The 22,293-nt window shown below is 54.5% G+C and overlaps 1 protein-coding gene across 3 annotated transcripts in view; it reads right to left on the reverse strand.

The window, feature by feature from the left end:
- Positions 1-22,293, reverse strand: part of PHKB (phosphorylase kinase regulatory subunit beta) — an 84,749-nt gene that overhangs the window by 58,486 nt on the left and 3,970 nt on the right. For all 3 annotated transcript variants that reach the window (XM_037066380.1, XM_037066379.1, XM_037066381.1), the window contains 2 exons: positions 2,875-2,964; positions 2,487-2,625 (listed from right to left, as the gene is read on the reverse strand). In XM_037066380.1, coding sequence (XP_036922275.1) covers positions 2,487-2,625; positions 2,875-2,964 — 229 coding nt within the window. The remainder of the gene's footprint in view (positions 1-2,486; positions 2,626-2,874; positions 2,965-22,293) is intronic.

Raw genomic sequence — 22,293 nt, forward strand, 5'->3', positions numbered from 1 at the left:
ATGAGCCGAAGAATAGTTTTAATTTTAAAAAATAAATGAAACCACTTTCAATTTAATTCAATCTATTGATCACAGGTTTTATGCAAGTATTGATCGGATATTTCTATAACATGAAGTCTTAATTTCATATCTAAACCAGAATTCCCTACTTACAAATGTATCGCTAGCGAATAAAGTAGACACTCAAACCCTATCGCTGGTGCCTTACTCCAGGCAAACTCCAAGGAAAGCGACGTCAGAGAAACAGCTGGTGACGTCACTCTTCACCAGCCCTAACTAGGGCCACCTATCCAACCCCTCGATCAGCGATAGACGTGACGCCTGAGGGAACAGACTGGCGCCTTGCAGGAGGGCGCCCCTCTCCTCCTTGACCACTGCGGCAGAGCACCTCCCCTTCAGTTAAGTTTATTCCTGGCTATTTCATGCTTTTTGATGCCACTGTAAATGGTATCGTTTTCCTAATTTCTCCTGATCATTTGTTACTGGCGCACAGAAATGCACCCGACTCCTGGGTGTTGATCCTGCCCCCTTCGACTGTACGGAAGTCGTGTGTCCACTGTAACGTTCCTTTGGCGGGGTCTTTAGGGTCATCCTTCTATAGCATCGTGTCATCTGCAAGTAGTAAGTGTCCCCCTTCCCCTCCGACCGGACGTCTTTCACTCCTTCCCCGTCTGAGTGGGGACTGCGGGGAGGACTTCCAGGGCTGCGGGGGGTAGAGGCGGTGACGGTGGCCCCCTCGTCCTGGTCTCAGAGGAGAGGCTTCTGGCGTATCACCGCTGAGGACAATGTTGGCCGTGGGCTTGTCATCTGGGGCCTTTGCTACACTGAGATATGTCCCTTCTGCTCCCACTTTGGTGAGAGGTTTTGTTCTAGAAAGGATGTTGGATTTTGTCAAATGCCTTTTCTGAATCTATTGAGACCATATGTTTCTTATCCTTTGTTTTATTAATGTGATGTTAGTATCAGATGTGTAAATTCTCATGGGAAAATTCTATTTTCTTGTATTTTTTAAGCAATGTTCCTATATTTCCTTTAGAAGAATTTCAGATCTATAGAAAAGCTAAGAGGAACTACAATGAATACATCTTTTACTCTTCACCCGGACTTACTGGTTGTGAAACTCAGCTTGCATTCTCTGCCTATTAATTTATTTTTCTGCACTTTTTGAAAGAAAACCACAAACACCCTCACATCTACACACTAAAGAAGTGTCTCCTAACACAAGAACACTCTCCTACACAACCACAACGCCACCGTCACGCCCGCGGGAGTTAATGTTGACACTACACTACACTAACACACGATCTGTGTCAACCTCACCCAGTTGTCCCCAACACACACTTCCCAGTGTTCTTTTCAACGCATGACCTTGGTCACATTCGACAAAGAGCCACGCGCTGCGCGCGGGCGTCACACCTCTCTTAGTCTCCCGAGTCTGGCCACTTCGTCGCCTGTGCCCTCATCGTCAACGAGAGCTCCATTTTTAGGGGCCTGGCAAGCGGGTCTGTCAACAGCCACAGCCTGACTTCATCTGACTTTCATTCACAGCAGGTCCATTTGCGCGTTTCTGGGAGGGAGTCCACGTGGGCGATGCCTGCTCACCGCCGTGTCACAGCAGAAGGCGCCGGGTGCCAGTCTGCCCCGTGACCAGCCTAATTCCGGGGGCAAGGTGCCCACAGCGCCCAGTACTTCCAGGCTGAGTGGCAGCCTGACTGTCACACTGTGCTCCCACGGACTGTGAGAAGAAATGCTTGCAGTGACCCTTGGAACAAGGGTGCTCTGTGCCATCCTGGTATTTGCTTTCCCTTCACAAACGCCACAGGTCGGGGACTTCAGACCAAGGAATCGTGTTCACATGAAAGATGTGACTTTTACATCAGAGGCACCAGTGCAGGTCACCTGCGGAGAACGGACCTTCGGGAACCTCACCTGAGTGACGTGCCAGGGCCCGCCCACATTGGCTGCTTTCGATGTGTAATAAAATAAGTAAAGTAAGGAGAAGTTCTCCATTGTACGAAGATTTTTTCTCATTTATAAAATGGTTTCACTTTCAACCAGACGTAACCAGTGACCCCCGATGAAGCACAGAGAGAAAGACGCTGTACTGGGGTGGGGAGGGGACGGGAAGCAGGCCCAGCCCCGCTGCGCCATAACAGCCGTGCAGTTCTGAACAAATCTTCCATCATCCGCACAGTCCAGCCACCACCGAGTCCCTCTGTGACGTGACGCCAGCTGACCTAACGAGAATGGCTGTTCCCCCAGCCAATACTAGGGCCGATGCGCAGACCCTAGTGACGAGAAATTTGGGTCACCTGTTAAACCTAGTCTCATGTGACCCGTAGGGAAACTAGAGGCCTGGAAGGAGACGTCAGCAGTCACACGGCACACAGTGAGTTGGTGGCAGAGCTGCAGGACAGCGGAGTGGCTCATCGGGGTGGGCCCCTCCCGGGCAGACCGCAGCGAGTGGGAGCGCACACCCGGCTCACCTGTACGCAAGCGCCAGCGCCCAGGCCGCCGCGGCACAGTACAGGCTGTCGTGGACCTTGGCCTTCTGGTCGTCGCCGCATGTTTTCGTGGGGAAGAGGCCTGTGGTCGGGCTCTGATAGCGCAGCAGCGTCGACTTGACTGCAATGGAAGGTGAGAGAGGGAGCGCGGACTGTACCCACCCATGTCCCAGGCTCCCGCGGCCTTGGCCTTGGCCTTGGCCTCAACCCACTTCTGATGACTCTGCGATCCTTAGCTTAGGGGCACAAACAGCCTCATGCTCAGCCACTCCAGCCAGCCTCCTCAGTTATGACGCCCCACGTGGACGTGCGTGACACGCGCCAGGCGGAGCGCGGGGCCCCCAGGACAGGGGCCCACCGGCCTGCTCACCGATTCTGTAGTAGCGATCCAGCTTGTCCCACAGAGTCTCATGGTCTGGTCTGGGAAGATGAATACTTTTAAGAGGTTCATAGACTGAGCCTAAAAGAAAAGGGAAAACTCCTCAAATTCAGTCATTTTCACCAGGTAAACCAAGAACACTTCTAGACAGACGAAGATGCGCTACTTAGCAATCTGATGTATATATATTTCACTACTATTCACATTTTTGGTGGGAAGGAGAAGAAAGCACCCCCAAAACAGGTTTCAGGTGGTTTGGATGTGATGACACCCCCCTCACCCTGCCAGCTCACTCACATGGCACACTGGCCCTCACGCCTCACCCGTGCAGCACACCGGTCCCCAAAACTGAAGCATCGCTCGTACCCGGATGCGAGGCACCAGCTCGGTGATTTCTGTTCCACACGAGAAATGTGTCTTCTCGTGCCCTGAGATCCAAACTTTACCCGCACTGCGGCCGTGCTCCCTCAGGAACCTTTCTGTCTGACGCTGGCACCCCAAAAACCTCAGGGGAGGAAGACAACGCTGCTGCGTGGCGAAGCCATCATTCCGCGAACACTCGGGAAGTTTCCCTACTGAAGGTCTGAAGCCCCCACGACCTCCCCAGTCGGTGGCGCTCTGGCCTTGTCACCCAGACCGAGGGCAGACGCCACTTCTCCCTCTCCGCCACGCAAACTGCTCCCACACATCCGCAGAGCACAGCACCCAGAGCTGCAGGACACACAGCAACGGTGGCGATGGGCCACCAAACGGACACAGAAACCGCTCACTTGACCGCTGAGCTCCCTCAAGTGCCGAGTGGAAGGGAATCACCTGGACCCTCGCCGTCGGACCAAGGACTGGCACCCGCTGTGCTGAAGGCACTCGGAAATCCCCGACTCAAGGTCACAGCGAGTCCCCCTACCGGGTTCAGGGCACGGAGGCACAGAGTTGGCCAACACAGCACAAGGACACACCTGCGGTCTGCCTGATGGGGGTCCTGTTGGCACACGCTAACAATCTGTTACTCTAAAAATCACAGAATTCACGTTCATAGAACTGCTGTGTCCAGCACACTTGCTGGAAGCCAAGGTGTTGGGTGCCCCTCCGTGTCCAGGCAGACAGTCAATGTGATGAAGTGAGGTGAGGGTCCACCCATGGAGGCCACAGTCCCACTATCTCTTGCTGGCAAGGGGTGACTTGGGCACAGGGGTGGGGGGGACACGGCGGGGGAGAACATGACCCACCCTGAGGGGGGAGGTGCTCTGAGTCTCCACAGCGGCACCAGGGTGGCCGCTCGGAAGAGTGCGGAACACGTCACTATCTGGTTTATAAGCACGGGGTCACGGCCTGCAGCCATCCCTGCCTCTTGACCCTGTCACTGAATGGCACTTGTGGAACCCCCCAAGGCGCCCGGCCACTAAACACCCGTGGGTGCGGCTCGCCCAGCTGCGCCAAAGCTTGCCATCAGCACAGACTGCAGAACATCCTGAGCGTGGAGATGCTGGCGCCAGCAGGTGCCAGCTGGGGTCGTGGGGTGGGGGGGGGCGCGTCTGGTCGCTTTTCCTGGCTCCGGGGCTGGCTCTGGAACACAGCCAGAGCTGAAAACCGAGTGACGTAAAAGCACAACTACACAGTGAAGGAGCACGAAGGTGACAGTGAAAACACAACACGCCCTAGTCCGCCTGCTTCACTGCTACGCACGCCCCCGAGTTCGTCTACACATGTATGTCTATTCATACATGCACACGTGCACATAAGTCCCCAGCCGTGCGCCGGCTCACAGCGCGTCTCGTCCCACCCCAGCGCCACGGCCGCGCTCCGTGTTTAAGGCTTCGACAAGCCCAGTAGGGTCGTCGCGGTCTCAGGTGCTGCCTGACCATCCCGGGGGGGGGGGGGGGGGGGGGGGGGGGGGGGCTGCCCACCTCCGCCGCCCTCAGTGCCCGAGCAGCACTGACTGAACGGTGAGTGCGCTTCTACGACACAATGGCAACCTGCACATTTTGAAAGGACGGAAACAACTCGAGTTCCTCCCAGAAACCTCAGCCCCCCACTGTCTGAAGCGCCCCCACCGGACAGGAGCACCCCGCACGCTCCGTCACTCGCCTCTCCCCGGGGCGGTGAGCGTGCGGCTCTCGAACTGGCCTGAGGCTCCCCCTCCACCAACGGCCTGGTCCCGGCGCCAGGGGCCGGGGCTCTGCAGGGGCTTTCCTCGCCAGTTTCTCGGAGGGGCTGTAGGCACTTCGGTGGTTATTTAGCATTTCCACGTCAGCTGCCGCCTGTCCCCTGAGCTTTCATCAGTACACCAACGTCACAATAAAAAGTTTTAATGATCGAATGCCTCTGACTCTCCTCACTGGGTTCCAGTTGTCCTTTCTGTTCAGAAAAGTTTTTGACGACCCCCAGGTCACCTCTGTAGCCACTTCCATTTTCTGCTAAGTTTTTTATTACATAAAAAAAGGTAAATACATTTTTCCACTTAGGTATTTGATGTGCTAAGAATTTCTTTTCTAAACTGCTTTCAAAATAAATAGTTGTCTGAACTTTTTTAAAAATCAAATTGGCCCCTTTCTTTTTCTAGTTTACAAAATATTGAATACAAAGATCCATTCACCCTAATTATAAGCAGAGAACATCCCAAATTATGGGATTCAAATAGAGCGTTTCCTCTAGAAATAACTGCAATTTAATTTTCAAAAATTCTATTACAACTCTAGTATCTACCAGTGCAGCGCTCGGCCCACACGTTTTCTCAGCTGGAGGAGTTTTCTGGAAGGTTCCTAACCTGCCGTGGACGCAGGGCGTGCACTGGGAGCCGGTGCCACAGTCAGCTTTCCACGTCCCTGAGTCAAGGCCCCCCAAGTCGCCGTCACCTGGGGCGACACACCCTGATTTGGATGGAAGCATCGAAGGCAGCCCTCGCTGCTGGGTACCATCACAGAGCTGAGGCAGGAAGTGAGCAGCGTACTTTCCACGGGTCTCGGGTGCCAGCAGAAAACCACACAAAACGGGTGAAACTAGACAGACCCCCGGCCCAAGGAAGGAGCCAACCGGTATCTCCCATCTGCAGTTTATCAATGACCCCGCGACACTGGGGAGTGAGCAAAGGGAAGCTGGCCAGTCTGGGGGGCCGCACACTCAGGACCGCCTCCCGCCGCAGCTGGGCCGAGCAGCGTCTCCCCCAGGCGCAGGCACGCTGGGAGCCGTAAGTGGTCAGGCGGAGGTCAGGCGAGGAGCCTAGCCATCCAGTTTTGAAGACTGACGGGAGAGGCTAAGAAAGCAACGAGCCAGCCGGTGTGTATGAGCAGTGGAGAAGCAAAATCCCCGCGCGGACCTGTCCCACAAGAAGCTCCCAGAGGACGGAGCAGAATCCGAGGACCTTGTGCTGTGGAGGGCCCGCTGCCCCCCGCTTCCCGGGTCTGCAGAATCCTCATTGCACTCGTGTACCCACGGAGAGGAGGTGAGCTGGGCAGGAAGGACGAGGCCGGGCGGGAAGGGCGAGGCACGGAAGGCAAAGAGCCGTGTACGCGGACACGCAAAACGTAGGCAAACCGCACCTGTGGTTCATCTGCAAACCACTAGAACTTCAATTTTTGAGCTACTAGGACAGCAAGGGCCCCCATAGGACAACAATCTGTGTGCTTCTCCTACACAGCACGTGACACCTACACACGACACACACGTCTTCAAACAGCCCTGACATCTGTTACGTCGTTACCTTCATTGTGCCATTTCCTTTCCCCTCCGCTGGTTCAAACTAGGTCACCGCTCACAGGGGCCAAGGGGTGCCAGCACACTCTCCGCCCACCCCCAACGCTGACGCGAGGAAGTTCTCCACGAATGCTCACTGAGCCACACCGCATGGTTCACGCGGGGGAGGTCGCGTGCCGCCTTCCGAGTTCCTGCAGCCCTTGGCGAGCGAGCGCCTTCGGCGACAGCCCTTCCCTGTCACGGCAGGGCCATCCCCGTGTGTTCGCGAGTTCGCTGCACTGGAGGCTGATCGGCAGCAGGGGCCGTGCCTGGTACACGGCAGATGGCAGTGATGTCTGGTGGCAGGGCAGAGAAAGGAGAGAGGCTGACAAAACCATGTCTCAGGCAGCTTTCGATGGCCGGTCGCAACTGGATTCTCTTGGGCCCCACCCCCCCACTGAGTCGGCGAGCAGTCAAGGCCCACGCCCTCAGATTCCGTGACCAGGGAAGTTGGAATCCTTTTCACAGGTGCTCTACAAAGGCTGCTGCTGACTCAGGCGGTGAAAAGCTCTGGGTGCACTCTGCCTGAGTCAGCGCACTGAGCACGTCCGAGACCGTGGACGTCTCCTTGCAGAATAAGGACACGAGGTGGAAACCACGGCCGTCTTCACTGTCCGGCCTGTCTACGCACAGAAATGCACAACGTTAGGGACCAGAAGTGCCCCCAGTTGAGGAACGAATAAGTTATGGCATCTCCATTCACCAAAACACCTTGAATCAGTGAAGGAATGAGGCAGATTCATTTTTAATGCCATGAAAGACCAAAAAAAATTCAGCATGAAAAAGCAATGTCATAGAACAGGCATGCAGTATGACACTATATATGTTGCAAACCAAGCAAAAATCACTTCCTACCAATGTATTTGCATAACAGATAAACTAAGCACTTTAGGACGTCTAAAAGGACACACGCCAAGCTGTTAATTACCACTCGGGACTCTTCCTCCACGTATTTCTGATGGTGTAAATGCAACATAAGAAAGCATCCTTTTACTGCTCACAACGCCTTTTCAAATTAGGAAGGGGAACCCTGAAGGCCTCCCACCACCACCGCACTGGGCACACACGGTCCCCTGGCATCTCCCCAGCGGAGCTGTGAGGTCGGCACCCACCGCACCAAGCCACAAGGGAGAGAGCCACTCGGTGGGAGTCTGCCCCGGACCCCAGGGCTCCGTGAGGACAAACCGCGCGTCTGCCCCTCCTGCCCCAGGGAACCCCACGCAGGGGTTCGGCTGAGCAGAGCTAAGAGCCCCTTCCCCATTGCCAATTTCTGCCTCAAACTCCCCCCTGCTCCAAAATTATACCTACATGTGTGTACACACACGTACACCTTTCCTTCCTGAACCCCAACTCACTACCCCAGTTCACCCAAACCTCAACTTTTTAAGTCTCCCTGTTTCTGTGTGGCAAGCTGGGTAAGACGCGTACTTTAAATGTAAAATATGAAATGGCAAAGAGGAAACCACACAACTTCATAAAAATAAAGTAAAATTTGCCGTTAAACAAATAAGGCATGAAAAGGCCGTTCCCACTTCATGTCCAGTGAACACGCGTGCTGCCCTCCCGGTGCCCTGTCCGGAAGGAGCGCAGCCCGTAAAACCCACTTTAGGGCATTAAATGTGGGTGAAGTTCACAGGCTGACCTCGTGAATACCAATCGCCCAATTAGCCATTCCCTCCCTCCCTCGTTGGCAGGCCAGTCCGGCGCCTGGCCACAGCGTGGTTTCTAAGAGGTCAGGGCCGTAGTCCAACAATTCTAATCTTTCTGAGGAGTTTTCGGAACTCCTCTTCAGCACGTTACTAATTTTCTCAACAGCAGTCTGTCCTTCTCTGTTATAACCCCAAGGCCAGCAGCACCCGGCAGCCAGGGAGCACTCAGTCAATATTTACTGAGCAAAAAGAGTGAACACCCTGTGATATCCAACCTCTGCCTGGAGTTACTCAGAACTGGCTGTGATGCTAATGTGATTCACCCGGACAGACGAAGGTAACCAGGCCTCACTCATCGACCACCTGGCTGTGACCATGAGGCGATTCGACTTGTCCCCTTCCCCTTCGTCTCTTTGGGTCTGTCCCGCTGCTGGTACGGAGGATGTGAACGACGGCATAAGAGGGCGTGAGTTACAAGTTACTGGATCACGAGAATAAACGTCACCTTACAAGGGAGTCAGTCACTTTATAAAGGACACTACAAATTTGAAGATACCAGGTTTCTCGAGAGAAGCCTGGCGTCATCATTTCATACTTCCACTACAAGTGAAAGCTTTAAATTCCAAATTTCTGAGTTGAATGGCAGAGTCTTAGTTCAATACGAACTGAATTACATGACGGGGAAAGACTTCACTATCTACCATTCCCAATCTTTACAAGAGATATTTAATTTTATTATGCCATCTTCATTAAACTTGTTAAAAAATGTGACATTAGGCACTTTGATATATATGTTACTTTGCACAAGTCCCACAGAAATCATACTTCCAAGCCACTCCGCATTTGGAGAAGGGGAAACCAGCCATTTCCACTTCTCATTCACACTGGAATGAAATCAGGCAGGTATTTCTGGTCTTGGCCAAGTTCAACAATGCATCCAATATGAATGTTATTATTACTAGTTAAAAGTTGCCCTAAAAACACTCTGTACAGTAGGCATGAATAAAGTCTTTAATGTGAAACAACAACAAAAACATCACAGGAGGGAGTGGGCTGGGATGGCAGTAAAAGACAGAAAACTGTACTTGAACAACAACTAAAATAAACTTTAAAAAAAAATCAGGAAGCCATGAATTAGTAAAGTAGGATGACTGTAGCAATAAAACCATCCATACGCAGGAAAAACCTGAAAACCCTTCTGTGCCATCTACGGTGCAGACTGCGAGCGAATGCTCCCCTCGCCGCACACAGGCCGGCACTGCCGTGTCCCACTCCGCCGACTCGCTCACTCGGGGACCGGCTGCGGGGCCGTCCCCAGGCTCCGGTCCACGGACGGCCTTCTGTGAAGGCCCTCCTGCGCCACGATCACTCACTGACTGAACTGGTAGGGACTCCGAGGCGCGCATGTCACAAGCCAGCCTCCCCTCCTCGGTGAATGAGTGCAAACTCCAGACCCCATCACGTAAAAGCGCTGCCTGCTCTCCACCCCTGCCACTCCCAACCCCTGGCCCCAGCAGGCACCATGTTCCTGGGCGGAGAGACTGTCTTCCTTCCCAAGAGGCTCTAGGCAGAACCGGGGACCTGCGCACACAGACCGGGGCTGCAGTCACAGCCACGTCACCTCACAGCCTCCAGGGCGCGGGCCCTCTCCAGCTGGGTGTGCTCACCCGCAAAGTGGGGGCGCTCCATGTCCCCGCGGGGCTGCTGCGAGGTTTAAATGAATATTTTCAGTGCAGCCACCCATCTGGGACACTAATTGCAAACTGTCTGCTCTTCCCCATCCTTCACCTTCATTTTATCCTCGCCCGAGGGCATTTTTTCATTGCTTTTTAGAGAGGAAGGGAGAGAGAGATCGATATGAGAGGGAGGCATCAACTGATTGCCTCTTGTACACACCTGGACCAGGGATCTAGGCGCCTGGACTGGGGACTGCACACGCCCAGACCAGGGACCAAGCCCGCAGCCTAGGTAAGTGCCCAGATCAGGAATCAAACCCGTAACCTTTTGGTTACAGGACGACGCTCCAACCAACAGAGCCACGTGGCCAGGGCCCATCCATAGAGTTCTGAATCTCCGCCAACACTGAGCACAGGACGGGCCACAAAACGAGAAACGCAGGACTTGGTCGTGGACTGGCTCTGTTGGGTCAGCCTCAGAGCCCTCTTGGTCCGGGCGGGGGCCCCACAGTGAGCTTGGGTCAGCAGTGCAGACAATCAGCAATTGCTAAGCAATATAAAAGTTAGTGGAGCAGAATTTGAACTGTAAATGGATACAAAGTTCTCCTTGGGCCGCTAGGTGGGTCAGTGCCCATGAGCAAGGGCTGCCGAAAACCAAGATGGCCGGTGTCCTGAGTGGCCAGAGACACAGCCTTCCCTGGGGTGGAGGAGGCCAGAAGTTCCGCGGAAACCCGCCCCTGTGCTGCAGAGGGCCGCTAACGGGTCTGCAAGAAAACTCTGTGACCACCATGAATTACTGCTGGAGCATGCCTAGTCAGAGCTAACCTTAATTGCACCGAGAAGTCCCCGAGAGCCTCCCAGCCCAATGAGGGCCACTGTCCAGCACTCCGGAAAATCGTTCTGTCTCTGGGGAGACAGAGCACACTCGAGACCCCTGGGAGCAGAATCAAATCTCTCACTGAGAAGGGCAGGATGAAACAAATGTAACACGGGTTTGATTCCCCAGTTAGGGGCACATGCAGGGATCAACCAGTGAATGCATCAATAAGTGGAATGACAAGTTGATCTCTCTGTCAACAAATTAAAAAAAAACTTTTAAAAAAGAAGTGCAGGATGAGCATCAGGCGGCCACACCCATGTTGTAGTAAATGCATTAAGCGCAACCCACCGCCCTCTCTAGTGCGCACACTGAGTCTGCGGGCCGACGCCTGCACCGGGCGTGCCGCAGCTCTCCACGTGCTCGTGGGGCACGCTCCGCCCTGACCGCTGAGTCTGGCTTAAAATGTTCCGTGTCTGCTCTAGTAACAGCTTAACTTAGCCGCACATTTTATGGACTATTAGTTTTTTATGTGATGTGGAACTGGAGGAATGTACCTCTGGGTGAACACTAAGACGGTTAAGGTTTTGCTGCACTTTAATTTGCATTGTAATTTTGTTATAAGGATTTTACTGCCGCAAAGAACTGAAGTGCAAACAGCAGTGGTGACAATGGATGCTGAAGGCACATGGCCCGGATGCCGCGGTGGCACAGCCCCCGCATGGAGGGCAGCGGGACCTTGCCAGTTTCTCGCAGGGAAAGCCTGCTTGCTGTTTCCCGTCCTTTCCAACACAATTACACTCTATTACTCGACATGCCTCGCCTCTTTTTTCAGTTTATTCTATGGCTGTTGAGCCCGGTCTCACAGGATGCCTGGGGAGGGAAGACCTCGGAGCCGTGTCCACTGCCGTCCTGCTGATGGCGGTGAGCTGCGGAAGGCGGCAAGGAAGGCAAAGCCCCGCCTCTCCACCTGCCCCGCGCACCGAGGGCCTCCCAGAGCCATCGGCACTTCAATTACTCCAAGAAATACTCGTAGAAAGTAAATTGGACCGGGGCAAATCAGCTTAACTTCTAGTGCTGACCAATCATGCCTCTCCCTTCCATTCAGTCGGCGAGGCAGCGTCCACAAATGCAGGCAGCTGCCGTTTCTGGAAGCAGAGCTGCCTGCAGAGATGGAGCCTGCACGACCCCCTGGAGGCCAAGGGCAGCCACTGAACTCCCACATGGGGACCAGAGGGAGGGCCTGCGAATGATGCCCCCTCGTTTCCAGTAACGCCTGCTGGAGAGTGGCCTCCCATCAGGAGCCCGGCTCCGCTGACCAAAGCACCGGCTCCCCAGCTCGGGGTCTGGTGCAGGCAGACCCGCCAGGAGGCAAAGCCTAGAGACCCGCAGGCAGGGCCCGAGAGCCGCCCTAGAATGAGCGAGGGTCACACACAGGGTCTGGGGGCCGCACCTCTGTAAATCAGAGGTGCTGGTACCGACATGGCCACGCAAACACTCAGCTGGAGGCTGGGAATGTGAGGCAGCTTACACCGGAGCCTGCAGCCTGGACTCCGAAATACGGATGCAGGGAGACGAGGATGCTATAAGGGACACACTCGGGGAGACAGACGGACTTCTCCTCCTTTGAGGGCAGTAGCAGGGCCCGCCTGGGTGCCTGCTCGAACCCCAGACGCCGGGGTCCCAGCCCAGACCTGCCGGGTTACTTTAAGAAGATCCAGGTACCTAGGGAGGTGGTCACTCCGTGACATAAAAAATGTCCTCTTCAGGAAACCCAACTCTACTTCCAGAAGGCGAGACCCTGAGCCAAGCAAAGGAGCTTAACATCAACACTAAGTCTTGTTCCCTGAGACCCTGAGTCACTGTAACAATCAATCCTAAACTGTCACGTCACCAACTCTGTGTAATCCCAGCCGGTTTCCCAGTTCGCGGTATCTGCCTTGGAACCACCCGGCCCGGGCCTAAGGCCCAACCCAACCACGTGGCAGGCAGGTAACGCCCCACCCCATTCCACCCGACCACGTGGAGGGCAGGAAACGCCCCACTCCATTCCACCCGACCACGTGGAGGGCAGGGAACGCCCACCACCATTCCACCCGACCACGTGGAGGGCAGGGAACGCCCCACCCCATTCCACCCGACCACGTGGAGGGCAGGGAACGCCCACCANAATGTCCTCTTCAGGAAACCCAACTCTACTTCCAGAAGGCGAGACCCTGAGCCAAGCAAAGGAGCTTAACATCAACACTAAGTCTTGTTCCCTGAGACCCTGAGTCACTGTAACAATCAATCCTAAACTGTCACGTCACCAACTCTGTGTAATCCCAGCTGGTTTCCCAGTTCGAGGTATCTGCCTTGGAACCACCCGGCCCGGGCCTAAGGCCCCACCCAACCACGTGGCAGGCAGGTAACGCCCCACCCCATTCCACCCGACCACGTGGAGGGCAGGGAACGCCCCACTCCATTCCACCCGACCACGTGGAGGGCAGGGAACGCCCACCACCATTCCACCTGACCACCTGGTGGCAGGGAACGCCCCACTCCATTCCACCCGACCCCGTGGAGGGCAGGGAACGCCCCACCCCATTCCACCCGACCACGTGGAGGGCAGGGAACGCCCCACTCCATTCCACCCGACCACGTGGAGGGCAGGGAACGCCCCACCACCATGCCACCTGACCACATGGAGGGCAGGGAACGCCCACCACCATTCCACCCGACCACGTGGAGGGCAGGGAACGCCCACCACCATTCCACCCGACCACGTGGAGGGCAGGGAACGCCCACCACCATTCCACCCGACCACGTGGAGGGCAGGGAACGCCCACCACCATTCCACCTGACCACCTGGTGGCAGGGCCGAGAGCCACAGCATTTCATGGCCGAGAGGAACATGATGAGTGAGCGTCTGGTCTGAGCCCCTTATTCTGTGTAAGAAGCCACATCTCCTGATGCCCTCTTCAGGGGTCTGGTTTTTTTTAAATTCACATTCACTATTTCAGCCTCTATTAATCCTAATGTAATTTACCCGTGAACCCAGAAGGCCACTCTCAACGAGAGCTGCCAGTACCCAAGCTGGACTGGGTGGGAACGAGGGAGTGCAAACGCAGACACGTCAGTACTTCCGGCTCAGGAGATGCTATAGGCAAAGAGCGGAGCAGTCGCGTTAATCCCAGCACAGCATGACCGCAGCGAGACGCTTTGCGCCTTCATCACGTGCAGAGCGCTGTGCCGGGGGCGTCCTGCGCACAGCGCCACTTACCCCCCTGACTCTGCCCTGTGGGCACCGTTACTGTCCCTGTGCCACCCATGGAAGCAGCTGAGGTCAGGTGAGCCCCCAGGGCGACAGCCCTAGAGAGTGGGAGAGCCAAGACTCCACACCGAGGTGTGGCTGGGGGCTTTGCTGCTATCATTTCAGGGGAAACCAGGAGATGAGTACAAAGCTGGCATTTCGGGTCTCTTCTTAGAAATTTTGTTTCTTAAATGGAAATAACAGACTCACAGCAATGTGTGCCTCCACACACCAGCAGCCGCCCCCCAGCACACTTGGCACTCCTGCGCACCCTGCCTTGTCCTTCAGCCACGGGACACGGGGCGTGTGCGCCCGCCCACCACCCAGATTTCCCTCCCTCTTCTGTCGGTGCAGGACCCCGCAGGCGAACGGACAAAGGGAGCCCCTCCCAGAATAGAGGGCTGATGGCTGTGTGGCCCTGCTCGGAAGAGGGCTGGGTAAACACAGACTCCTCTCCCGCGCACTAGTCAGCCGTGCGTTTAGGACTCTCACAGAAACACACGTCACATCGCTTCTTATTCTGACAAATTTTGAACTCCCAATGGCAAGATTCAGGAAGCTAATTTCTTCCCAACCCATTTCAAAGTCTCTCATTTTACCCTCCCTCTTCACTGTATTTCTGAAATGTACTAAGTTCAAATTTCGTGGTACCTTGGGCAAAGCCTACACTGTGATAGCCTATTAAAGAGTGTGAAGACAAACACACTCCTGATGACTCAGTTTGACAACGGGGAATAACCTGCACGAATGCCGCCATCTCCCGCTGGGGAGGCAGAAACGGGCCCCCCCCAGGCTGCTGAGGCTGTTCTGCAAGGGGCTCGGGCGGCTGGAGCCCATCACTCCGCCCGCGGGGACCACCCACGGCGAGGACGACCCCCGAGTCATAAGGTTGTCACACACCGAGGTCACTATTCGTTTCACTCATTCTGTCTTTTTGAATTTGAACATTGAGCCTTTTTGGACTGACCAGTAGAGGAAATGTATTCTGAAAATGTCCTTACCAATACAGCTGAAAAATAAATTCACCAAAGTTCATTTAGCGAATAAAAAGGTGAAATGATCAGGCAACGCCAAGTTCTGGAGAGTTCACTCCATATCAAACGTGCAGTCATTCCGTCCAGCGTGATGGGTTAACTCATTCGACGTCAAGTCCCCAGCACCAGGCCCTGTCTCCAGGGCTACCGACTCGAAGTTACAATCAACTCAGTCTCTGACCTGAAGGACTTCATAACCTAGAAAAAGACGGATCTTGAGGGCAAGGCCATGGCTTCAGAGCTAAAGGCAGCACGTAGGAAGTGACACCAGGACCAGCAGAGCAAGTCACTGAACCCCAGGTGTGGGGGAAGGGCTGGTCAGAGAACACGCACAGGGGCGCGGTCACTGGAGCGGAGTGAAAGACTGAGGCGAGCACCAAGCTTCCAGGAAAGGCGCCTTACCCCAGAGGGGGCCTCAGATCGAGGGGCCGAAGCCAGGGAGACGGTGTCGCGTCTGGGAGCTGCAGCGGGCTGGGCAGCGCCGCAGCAGAGAAGGGGTTGGGGGACGCGGGGAAGGGAGCCATGCCGAACCATGGAGGGCACAGCACACCCTAGGCCAGGCTGCTGTCATCCTCTGGATGGGTGACGGGAGCCCTGGGGGGGTTAGGACAAGGGCGCCCTGGCCCCAACTGGAGGAGGTGAAGGGCTGTGAGTGTGGCGGTAAGCCGTGGGTGCTGGGCCCTCCTTTCCTTGCAGCGCTTATCCCCACGCCTTCAATTAAAAGCGTGACAGCAGGGATGCAGAGGGGAGGAAACAGTCGAGAAATATTGAAACGGGAGAATAAATAAGACTGAGGCAAGGCTTAGATTTGGTACAAACATCCACGCTGCACAGTGTGGTACAGCGGGAGAAAAAGTCCAGTGATGATTTCTAACTCTCAAATAGTTTTGAATCTGTTAAATTATAATAATGAGCTTTACATTCTGCTAGGTATTTTTTATCCTTGTGGCTTATCGAACAAATGATAATTATTAGAACTACAAGCCTACTGAGAATTGGGATTAAATGGATATAAAAAATTAATTGAGCTTCACTGTGCCTTTCCAGGAAAACAAGATAACAAGCAAACCCAAGGATCTCTGAACTGACAGAAACAACACAGAAATTCACAGGAAGATGCCACAAAGCAAAGATAATTACCCTCAGAAATATGTAAATTAAGAAAGCTGCTCTTATTTTGAATATCTCTACTGTAAAGGCCATTTAAAAGATGTTCAATACAAACAAGAAGTAAAAGTCTGAAACCACCCAGCTTAGATGAGCCATATTTACAAGGAGTTCAAGTTGAATGGAAAACACTCCCTTCGGAGCAGAAAGCACACCAACAGAAACGACTAACACTCTCTGCCAATGCCCAGCCTAACACCAAATGGAACTGTTCACATTAAAGATTTCTACGCCCTGGCTGGCGTAGCTCAGTGGATTGAGCGCGGGCCTGCGAACCAGACGATCGAGGTTCGATTCCCAGTCAGGGCACATTCCTGAGTTGCAGGCCGGTTCCTTGCAGGCTAACTACCAGCAGGGGATGCACAAAAGGCAACCATACATGGATGTTTCTCTCCCTCTCTCCTTCCTCTCTAAAGATAAATAAACAAATAAAATCTTAAAAAAAAAAGATTTCTACGGTTGTGATTTTTAAATACAGGTATGTGGGAGTGCACAGGTGTGAAGTGCCCCCGATACCCCGAGCACAGCCTCACCACGCACAGCCCGCTTTCTCCAGAACCTCTCCAGGCTTCTCGCCACACACTTCCCGACGAAGCCGCCCGCCCAAACCCGCAGCACCAACCTGGGCAGAAGCCTCGGCCCTTCGGCCTTCCCAGTGCTTCTCGCTTGTCCACTCTCCCCATGCCCACGATCCTACCCCAGCACCCTCCTCACCCCACTCCTCCTGGGCTCCTATCTTCTCGGTCAGCGCAAATGTCACTTCCAGAGAGGCCCCCCGAAACCCCGCCACAGCCCTGCAGGGAGCGGGGAGCTGATGAGTGCAGGTAGGCCAGGGAGTCACAGCTCAGCGCTTTATGAGAAAAATCCCCAGAGGGACTGCAGAGCGGGAGCCAGAGCGGGACACATTGGAGGCTGATGGGCAGAGGCGGCGACATGCAGCAGGAACAACTGGACGCGTCCAGGAGGGAGGCGGGGACTGTGCGCAGGCAAGGGCACCATTCTGGCGGGCCCCAAGCTCCCTGACATCAGAGAGACCCAAGGGTGGTGAACACGCCTGGGGCGCAGTCAGAATCAGGGCCCCTTCTTCAGGAGGCAGAGGAGGGAGCAGGGCTCTGCCCCAGTTCGCATCCCAGCCGAGACTTCAGGTCCGTGACTTCAGGTCCGTGACTTCACCCCTCTGGTCTGACTTCTCTCCCACAGAGTAGGAGCGCTGCGAGACTGGCACGTGAGGTGCTGAGACCACCACCCGTCACACATCACACAGTGAGTGGTGTGGGCTCTGAGAGGAGCTGCCTCCTAGAAGTGGCCGGCTGGGCTCAAATTAAAAGCAAGCCAGCAAATGAGATCAGTCTAGCAGCCATTTCTGCACGGGCCTCCCTCCGGGGAGCAGCGGGCACTGCACGGTTTGCCTGTGCACGGACTGAAGTGCCTCCGCGGCCCTGAACCGCCCACCTGCACCGGGTCCCTGCCTTCTGAGCCAGCCTAAGGGAACTCTGGAGCTGTATTTCAACCAACAGGGCTGGGGCTCTCTCTCCAATCAGAGACGGGTGCTATATCCCCATCAGCATCTTCACCAACCAATTAGAGTGGTTCCATGTTGACCAATGAGAACAGAGCTTTTTAGACCAAACTACAAGAATCTGGACTCCCCATTTGCATGAGGGAAGACTAATCAGAGACCAGAGTGGGGACTTCTCTCTCTGTAAGCTGGCTCCCCTCTGCCTCCAAAAGCACACTTTCCTTTTCCACCAAAGACAGGACGGTTCCCCCGCTGCAGCTGAAGCACCAAGGACGTCTCCCCGGAGCGGGACACAGCAAGGCCCCCCACCCCAGGGCTGCGCACGGCTGTGCTGCTTCGTCACCGAGCTGCACCCTCGCAGAGCCCTTGGCGCTACTGTGAATAAGGCTCCCTTCACGGCACCCCGGCTGCGGGCTCCTGGTGGTGCTGACGCCAAGGGCCGTCGGCTGACAGTTATCAGCAAAATGCAGCCACTGAAACTGTCCCCACTGTCAACATCAACATCACATCATTACTGCTGTTATTAGTACCACAACACCAGACAACCGCCAGGGGACCCCGAAGGCATTACTCCATCTTCATAAAGGACAGGTTACCTGTGCTCAGCAGGGAGAAAGGCAGGTCCAAAGGGCGGTTCACCAGGCTTCCTCAGCGGCACCACACTGGGGGTGGGGCCCGTCTGTGCGCATCGCAGGCCCTGCACTAACCGCATTGTGCCACTGTCAAGGCGGGTAGGAGGGACTTGGGCAGGATGCGGGGCAGGACTCGCTGAGCTCTGTGACTGACCTCAGGCCCGCTGCAGCAGGCGTGCCTCTGGAGCCTGAGGGCGCAGGAGCGCACCCAGCCGGGGAAGACAGGAGAGCTTGGAGACGAGAGTCAGGCAGTGCGAGCGCACTGCTGGAGAGTCCAGATTAAGAGTGGTGTGTCTGAGCCTTCCGAAGGAGGCTGAGTTCACGATGGACACCTGAACGACGACGACGAGGGACAGAGCGAACCACACAGCAGGGCTGCGAGCTTTCTGGGCAGGGACACAGCTGCAACAGAGAACGCGCAGGGAAACAGACTGTCTTCAGGAAGCAAGCAACCCAGCCCGGCCGAAGAGGGCGGGGAGGGAGGAGTGGTCCTCGAGAAGACGGGAGACGCAGGCCGGGGCTAGGCACCCCGAGGGCCCCCACGAGGGGACTGTGAATTTCCTGCTGAAGGCAATTCAGAAGCAAAGGAAAGTGGTGTGACCGGACTGACATTTTTGAAAGATTCTCATCATGATGGGGTGGAAAACTATTTCAGAGAGGCAAGAACACAAAGACAGAAATCCGGGCTATTTCAGTAATTCGCACCAGAGAGGTAAGCGGCTTAGACTAGCAGGGGCGTCTGGAGGTGAACAGATTCTGGTACACGCTTCTAAGGTGATGTCAAAAGGATCTGAACTGAACAAAAAAGGGAGAGGGAAAGAGTAAGTTCTCTATTTTTAGCTTGAGCAGCTGCAAGAGTCACAGTGTAGCCGCTGAACTGAGCAGCCTGGGGAGGCACGGGCAGGGCCTCCGCGGCCGGAGTGGGGTGAAAAGTAAGAGCCCCGTCTTGGCCGGTCACACGGGAGACGCCAGTGCAGACACGTTCACACATGCTCGGTAGGCACCTGGGAGCCCCTGCCAAGGGGGCTCCGCTCACCCTTTGCCTGGCTTCATGGAAGACTGAAGATGACGAAAACAGCAAGAGAAAAAACAGCTCTTAGGGTGCGCGGCGTGAACATTCCGGAACAATGTAAAGCACCGGGATGAGCCGTTAGAATCTTCGTGAAACCGTGTCACCAACATGATCTGAAAAGCATCATTGTTGCTGAGGACAAGGCCTGAGGTTCAAGGTCAATGGGATTCACGCCAGGGAGTGAAACCATCCGTGTGGCTTCTCTTTCCTAACTCTCTCGAGATGGCAGGGCACAGGGAGACGAAACCAGAGCGCCCAGCAGGACACACTCTGCCAGTGCTTCTGAAAATGCCACCCGACTCTAAGACGCCCGGCACATCCAACATAGGACAAAAATATCGGCTGCCCACGTACGAAATGATGGCTGCCCTCTTGCGGTCTGACAGGAGTGCCTGCGGAAACTACCACGATTTACAGACTTCCAGTGATTATCCACAAAAGCGAAATAGACTCAGAGGATGGTAAACGCTCCGTTCTGAGCAATCTGACTCACGCTCGCTGGACCCTGGCATGACCAGTTTTCGGAATCAAATGGCTACGCAGAGGGTAGGACCCAGAATGGGGGAGGGAGAGAGAGAAGCGACCACGCTGGGGTCGGTGTAAGTCCCGCTTCCAAACACACGTAAGCAGCGCTGCACGAGACACAGTTTCAGGGAAGAGAAGAGCGTGTTCACAATGTACTGGCCAACGTCCACATATTCAGTGTTTTGTATGCAATGTTTCACTTAACCGTCGCGATAATCCCTTTGGGATTGCCTTCACAGACAAGGAGACCAAGTCCAGAAGACTGCGAAAGCTCAGACAGGCAGTGAGCAGCGGCGGGGTGAGTTTCGTGCGCAGCTGAACACAAACCACGGGTTCTTCTTAGGCTCTTAGAGGAAAAATCCCGAAAGCCTCAGGCCCACAGTCTCTTTATGCCACAAGAATTTGTGATTCGTTGACTGCCCAAGTTAGGCCCAAAATAGGGCTACCGTGTCATGTCTAAAGAGAAAAGAATGCCATGTGTTAAAATAAAAAGTTGAGTTTCGTCCAGGATATACCATAAAAGCTTTACCAGATATTGATATTCCCATCAAATCAAACTGATAAAAGAAAATACGCCCCGTGTTCATGGCAGCATTATTTACAACTGCCAAGATCGGGAAACGACCCAGTGCCCGTCAGTAGCCGAGTAGCTGGCACCTTTACACGACGGAGCACTGCTCGGCCACCAAACAGGAGAGAACAGCACGGATGGACCTGGGGACTATCACGCTGAGTGAAATGAGCCAGTCAAAGAAAGACAAGTATAACATGATTTCACTTATATGTGACATCTAATGAACAAAATAAACTAACAAAATAGAAAGAGACTCACAGATGCAGAGCAGACTGACAGCTGTGGGGGTGGGGCTGGGGCGGGGCCTGGGGGGACAAGGGGACAAGGGGACAAGGGGAAGGGATTGAGTAGGGAGCAAAGAGCTCCCAGACCTGACAACAGCGTGGCCATCTGTAGGAGCGGGAAGAGGGGCTGGGGGTGGAAGAGGGCAAAGGGCGAGTAGGTGCTGATGGAAGGAGACTTGACTTAAGAAAAAAAAGAAACTATTCAAAGAACCTGTAAAAAGAAATCTGTAAAAGAAAAAACTCAAGTCACAAGCTGATAAACTCACTTAGATGTTGAGAAACGGGCAGCCAAGACAGAGATAAGCTGAGCGTTCGTTTTAAGACGGAGTCATTTCTTTTCAGTTTTGAAGGACATAATTTCTTCTTTAACATATAGTTTGGACTGGAGCATAGTCGACGTGCACAGTACATTAGCGTCAGGGGTGCAGCAGTAGCCGCGCCCTTGCCAGCCTCGACGAGGTCGCCACCCCAAGTCTGGTCCCCGTCTGCCACGGCGCACAGTCATTACGATACTATTTGCTCCCCTCTCTATGCTGGACACACACCCCTGCGACTGAAACTCTGTGCCTCTTGTTCTCGAGAAAGACTCATTGTTAAAGTATCATCCAAGACGTGAGAACGCCAAGACGCCTCCCACCTCGGCCCACGGCGCCATCGCTGCAGCACCAACCGCTCTGGCTGAGTGGCTCCGCCAGGCGGACGAGCCGTGGGCGCCTGCCGTGGCCGCAGGAGAACCACAGCACCCGGACGAGCTAGGCGTCACGCTCCTTCCCTAATAATCCGCTCCCTTTGGTTGCAGACTTGCCCATAAATTCCTTATCTTGTCCATTTCACTCCAAGGCACTTTAAAGGAAAACCTGGACATCCAGTGAGCACTGGACCAGTGCGGGGGGGGTCACTTCATAAGTGTCTAATCAGTGCACCGCACACCTGGAACTGCCACAGTATTGTGCACCAACCGAGACCGAGATTGAAGAGAACTAGTATAAAAAGAAAGAACGAACAAAGGGGAGGGAGGGAGGGAAGGAGGGAGGAGGGCCGGCCTGGATGCCCAGAGCTCCCTTTGGGTGTGAGCAGTGAAAACAAGACGAGCCACACTCACGCACAGCACACGCCAACCCCGGCAGTCAGAGCATGGCTCCGGCCCACACGCAGACACGCAGGAGGCACACTGATGCGCGAGAGAGCAGAGACAGACACGATCACGAACTCGGGAGGAATAAAGGGACCAAAACATATAACATAACCTGGGCAAACAGAAAACTAGTTTTCCAAAAGCAAGACATGGCTTTCATTTTGGGTCACATGGAATAGTTTCTGGCCAAAAGCAGCAGGGAACACTCAGCTGTGACCCCATGCTTTAAAATCACTGTTAAATGAAACAGCTCCATAAAACATTCTCCTATGACAACAATGTCCCAGGAACTGTGGTGGGGAGAA

Source organism: Sturnira hondurensis, unplaced genomic scaffold (genome assembly GCF_014824575.4).
Source record: "Sturnira hondurensis isolate 20B ecotype Veracruz unplaced genomic scaffold, ASM1482457v3 Scaffold0016617, whole genome shotgun sequence".
Classification (NCBI taxonomy): domain Eukaryota; kingdom Metazoa; phylum Chordata; class Mammalia; order Chiroptera; family Phyllostomidae; genus Sturnira; species Sturnira hondurensis.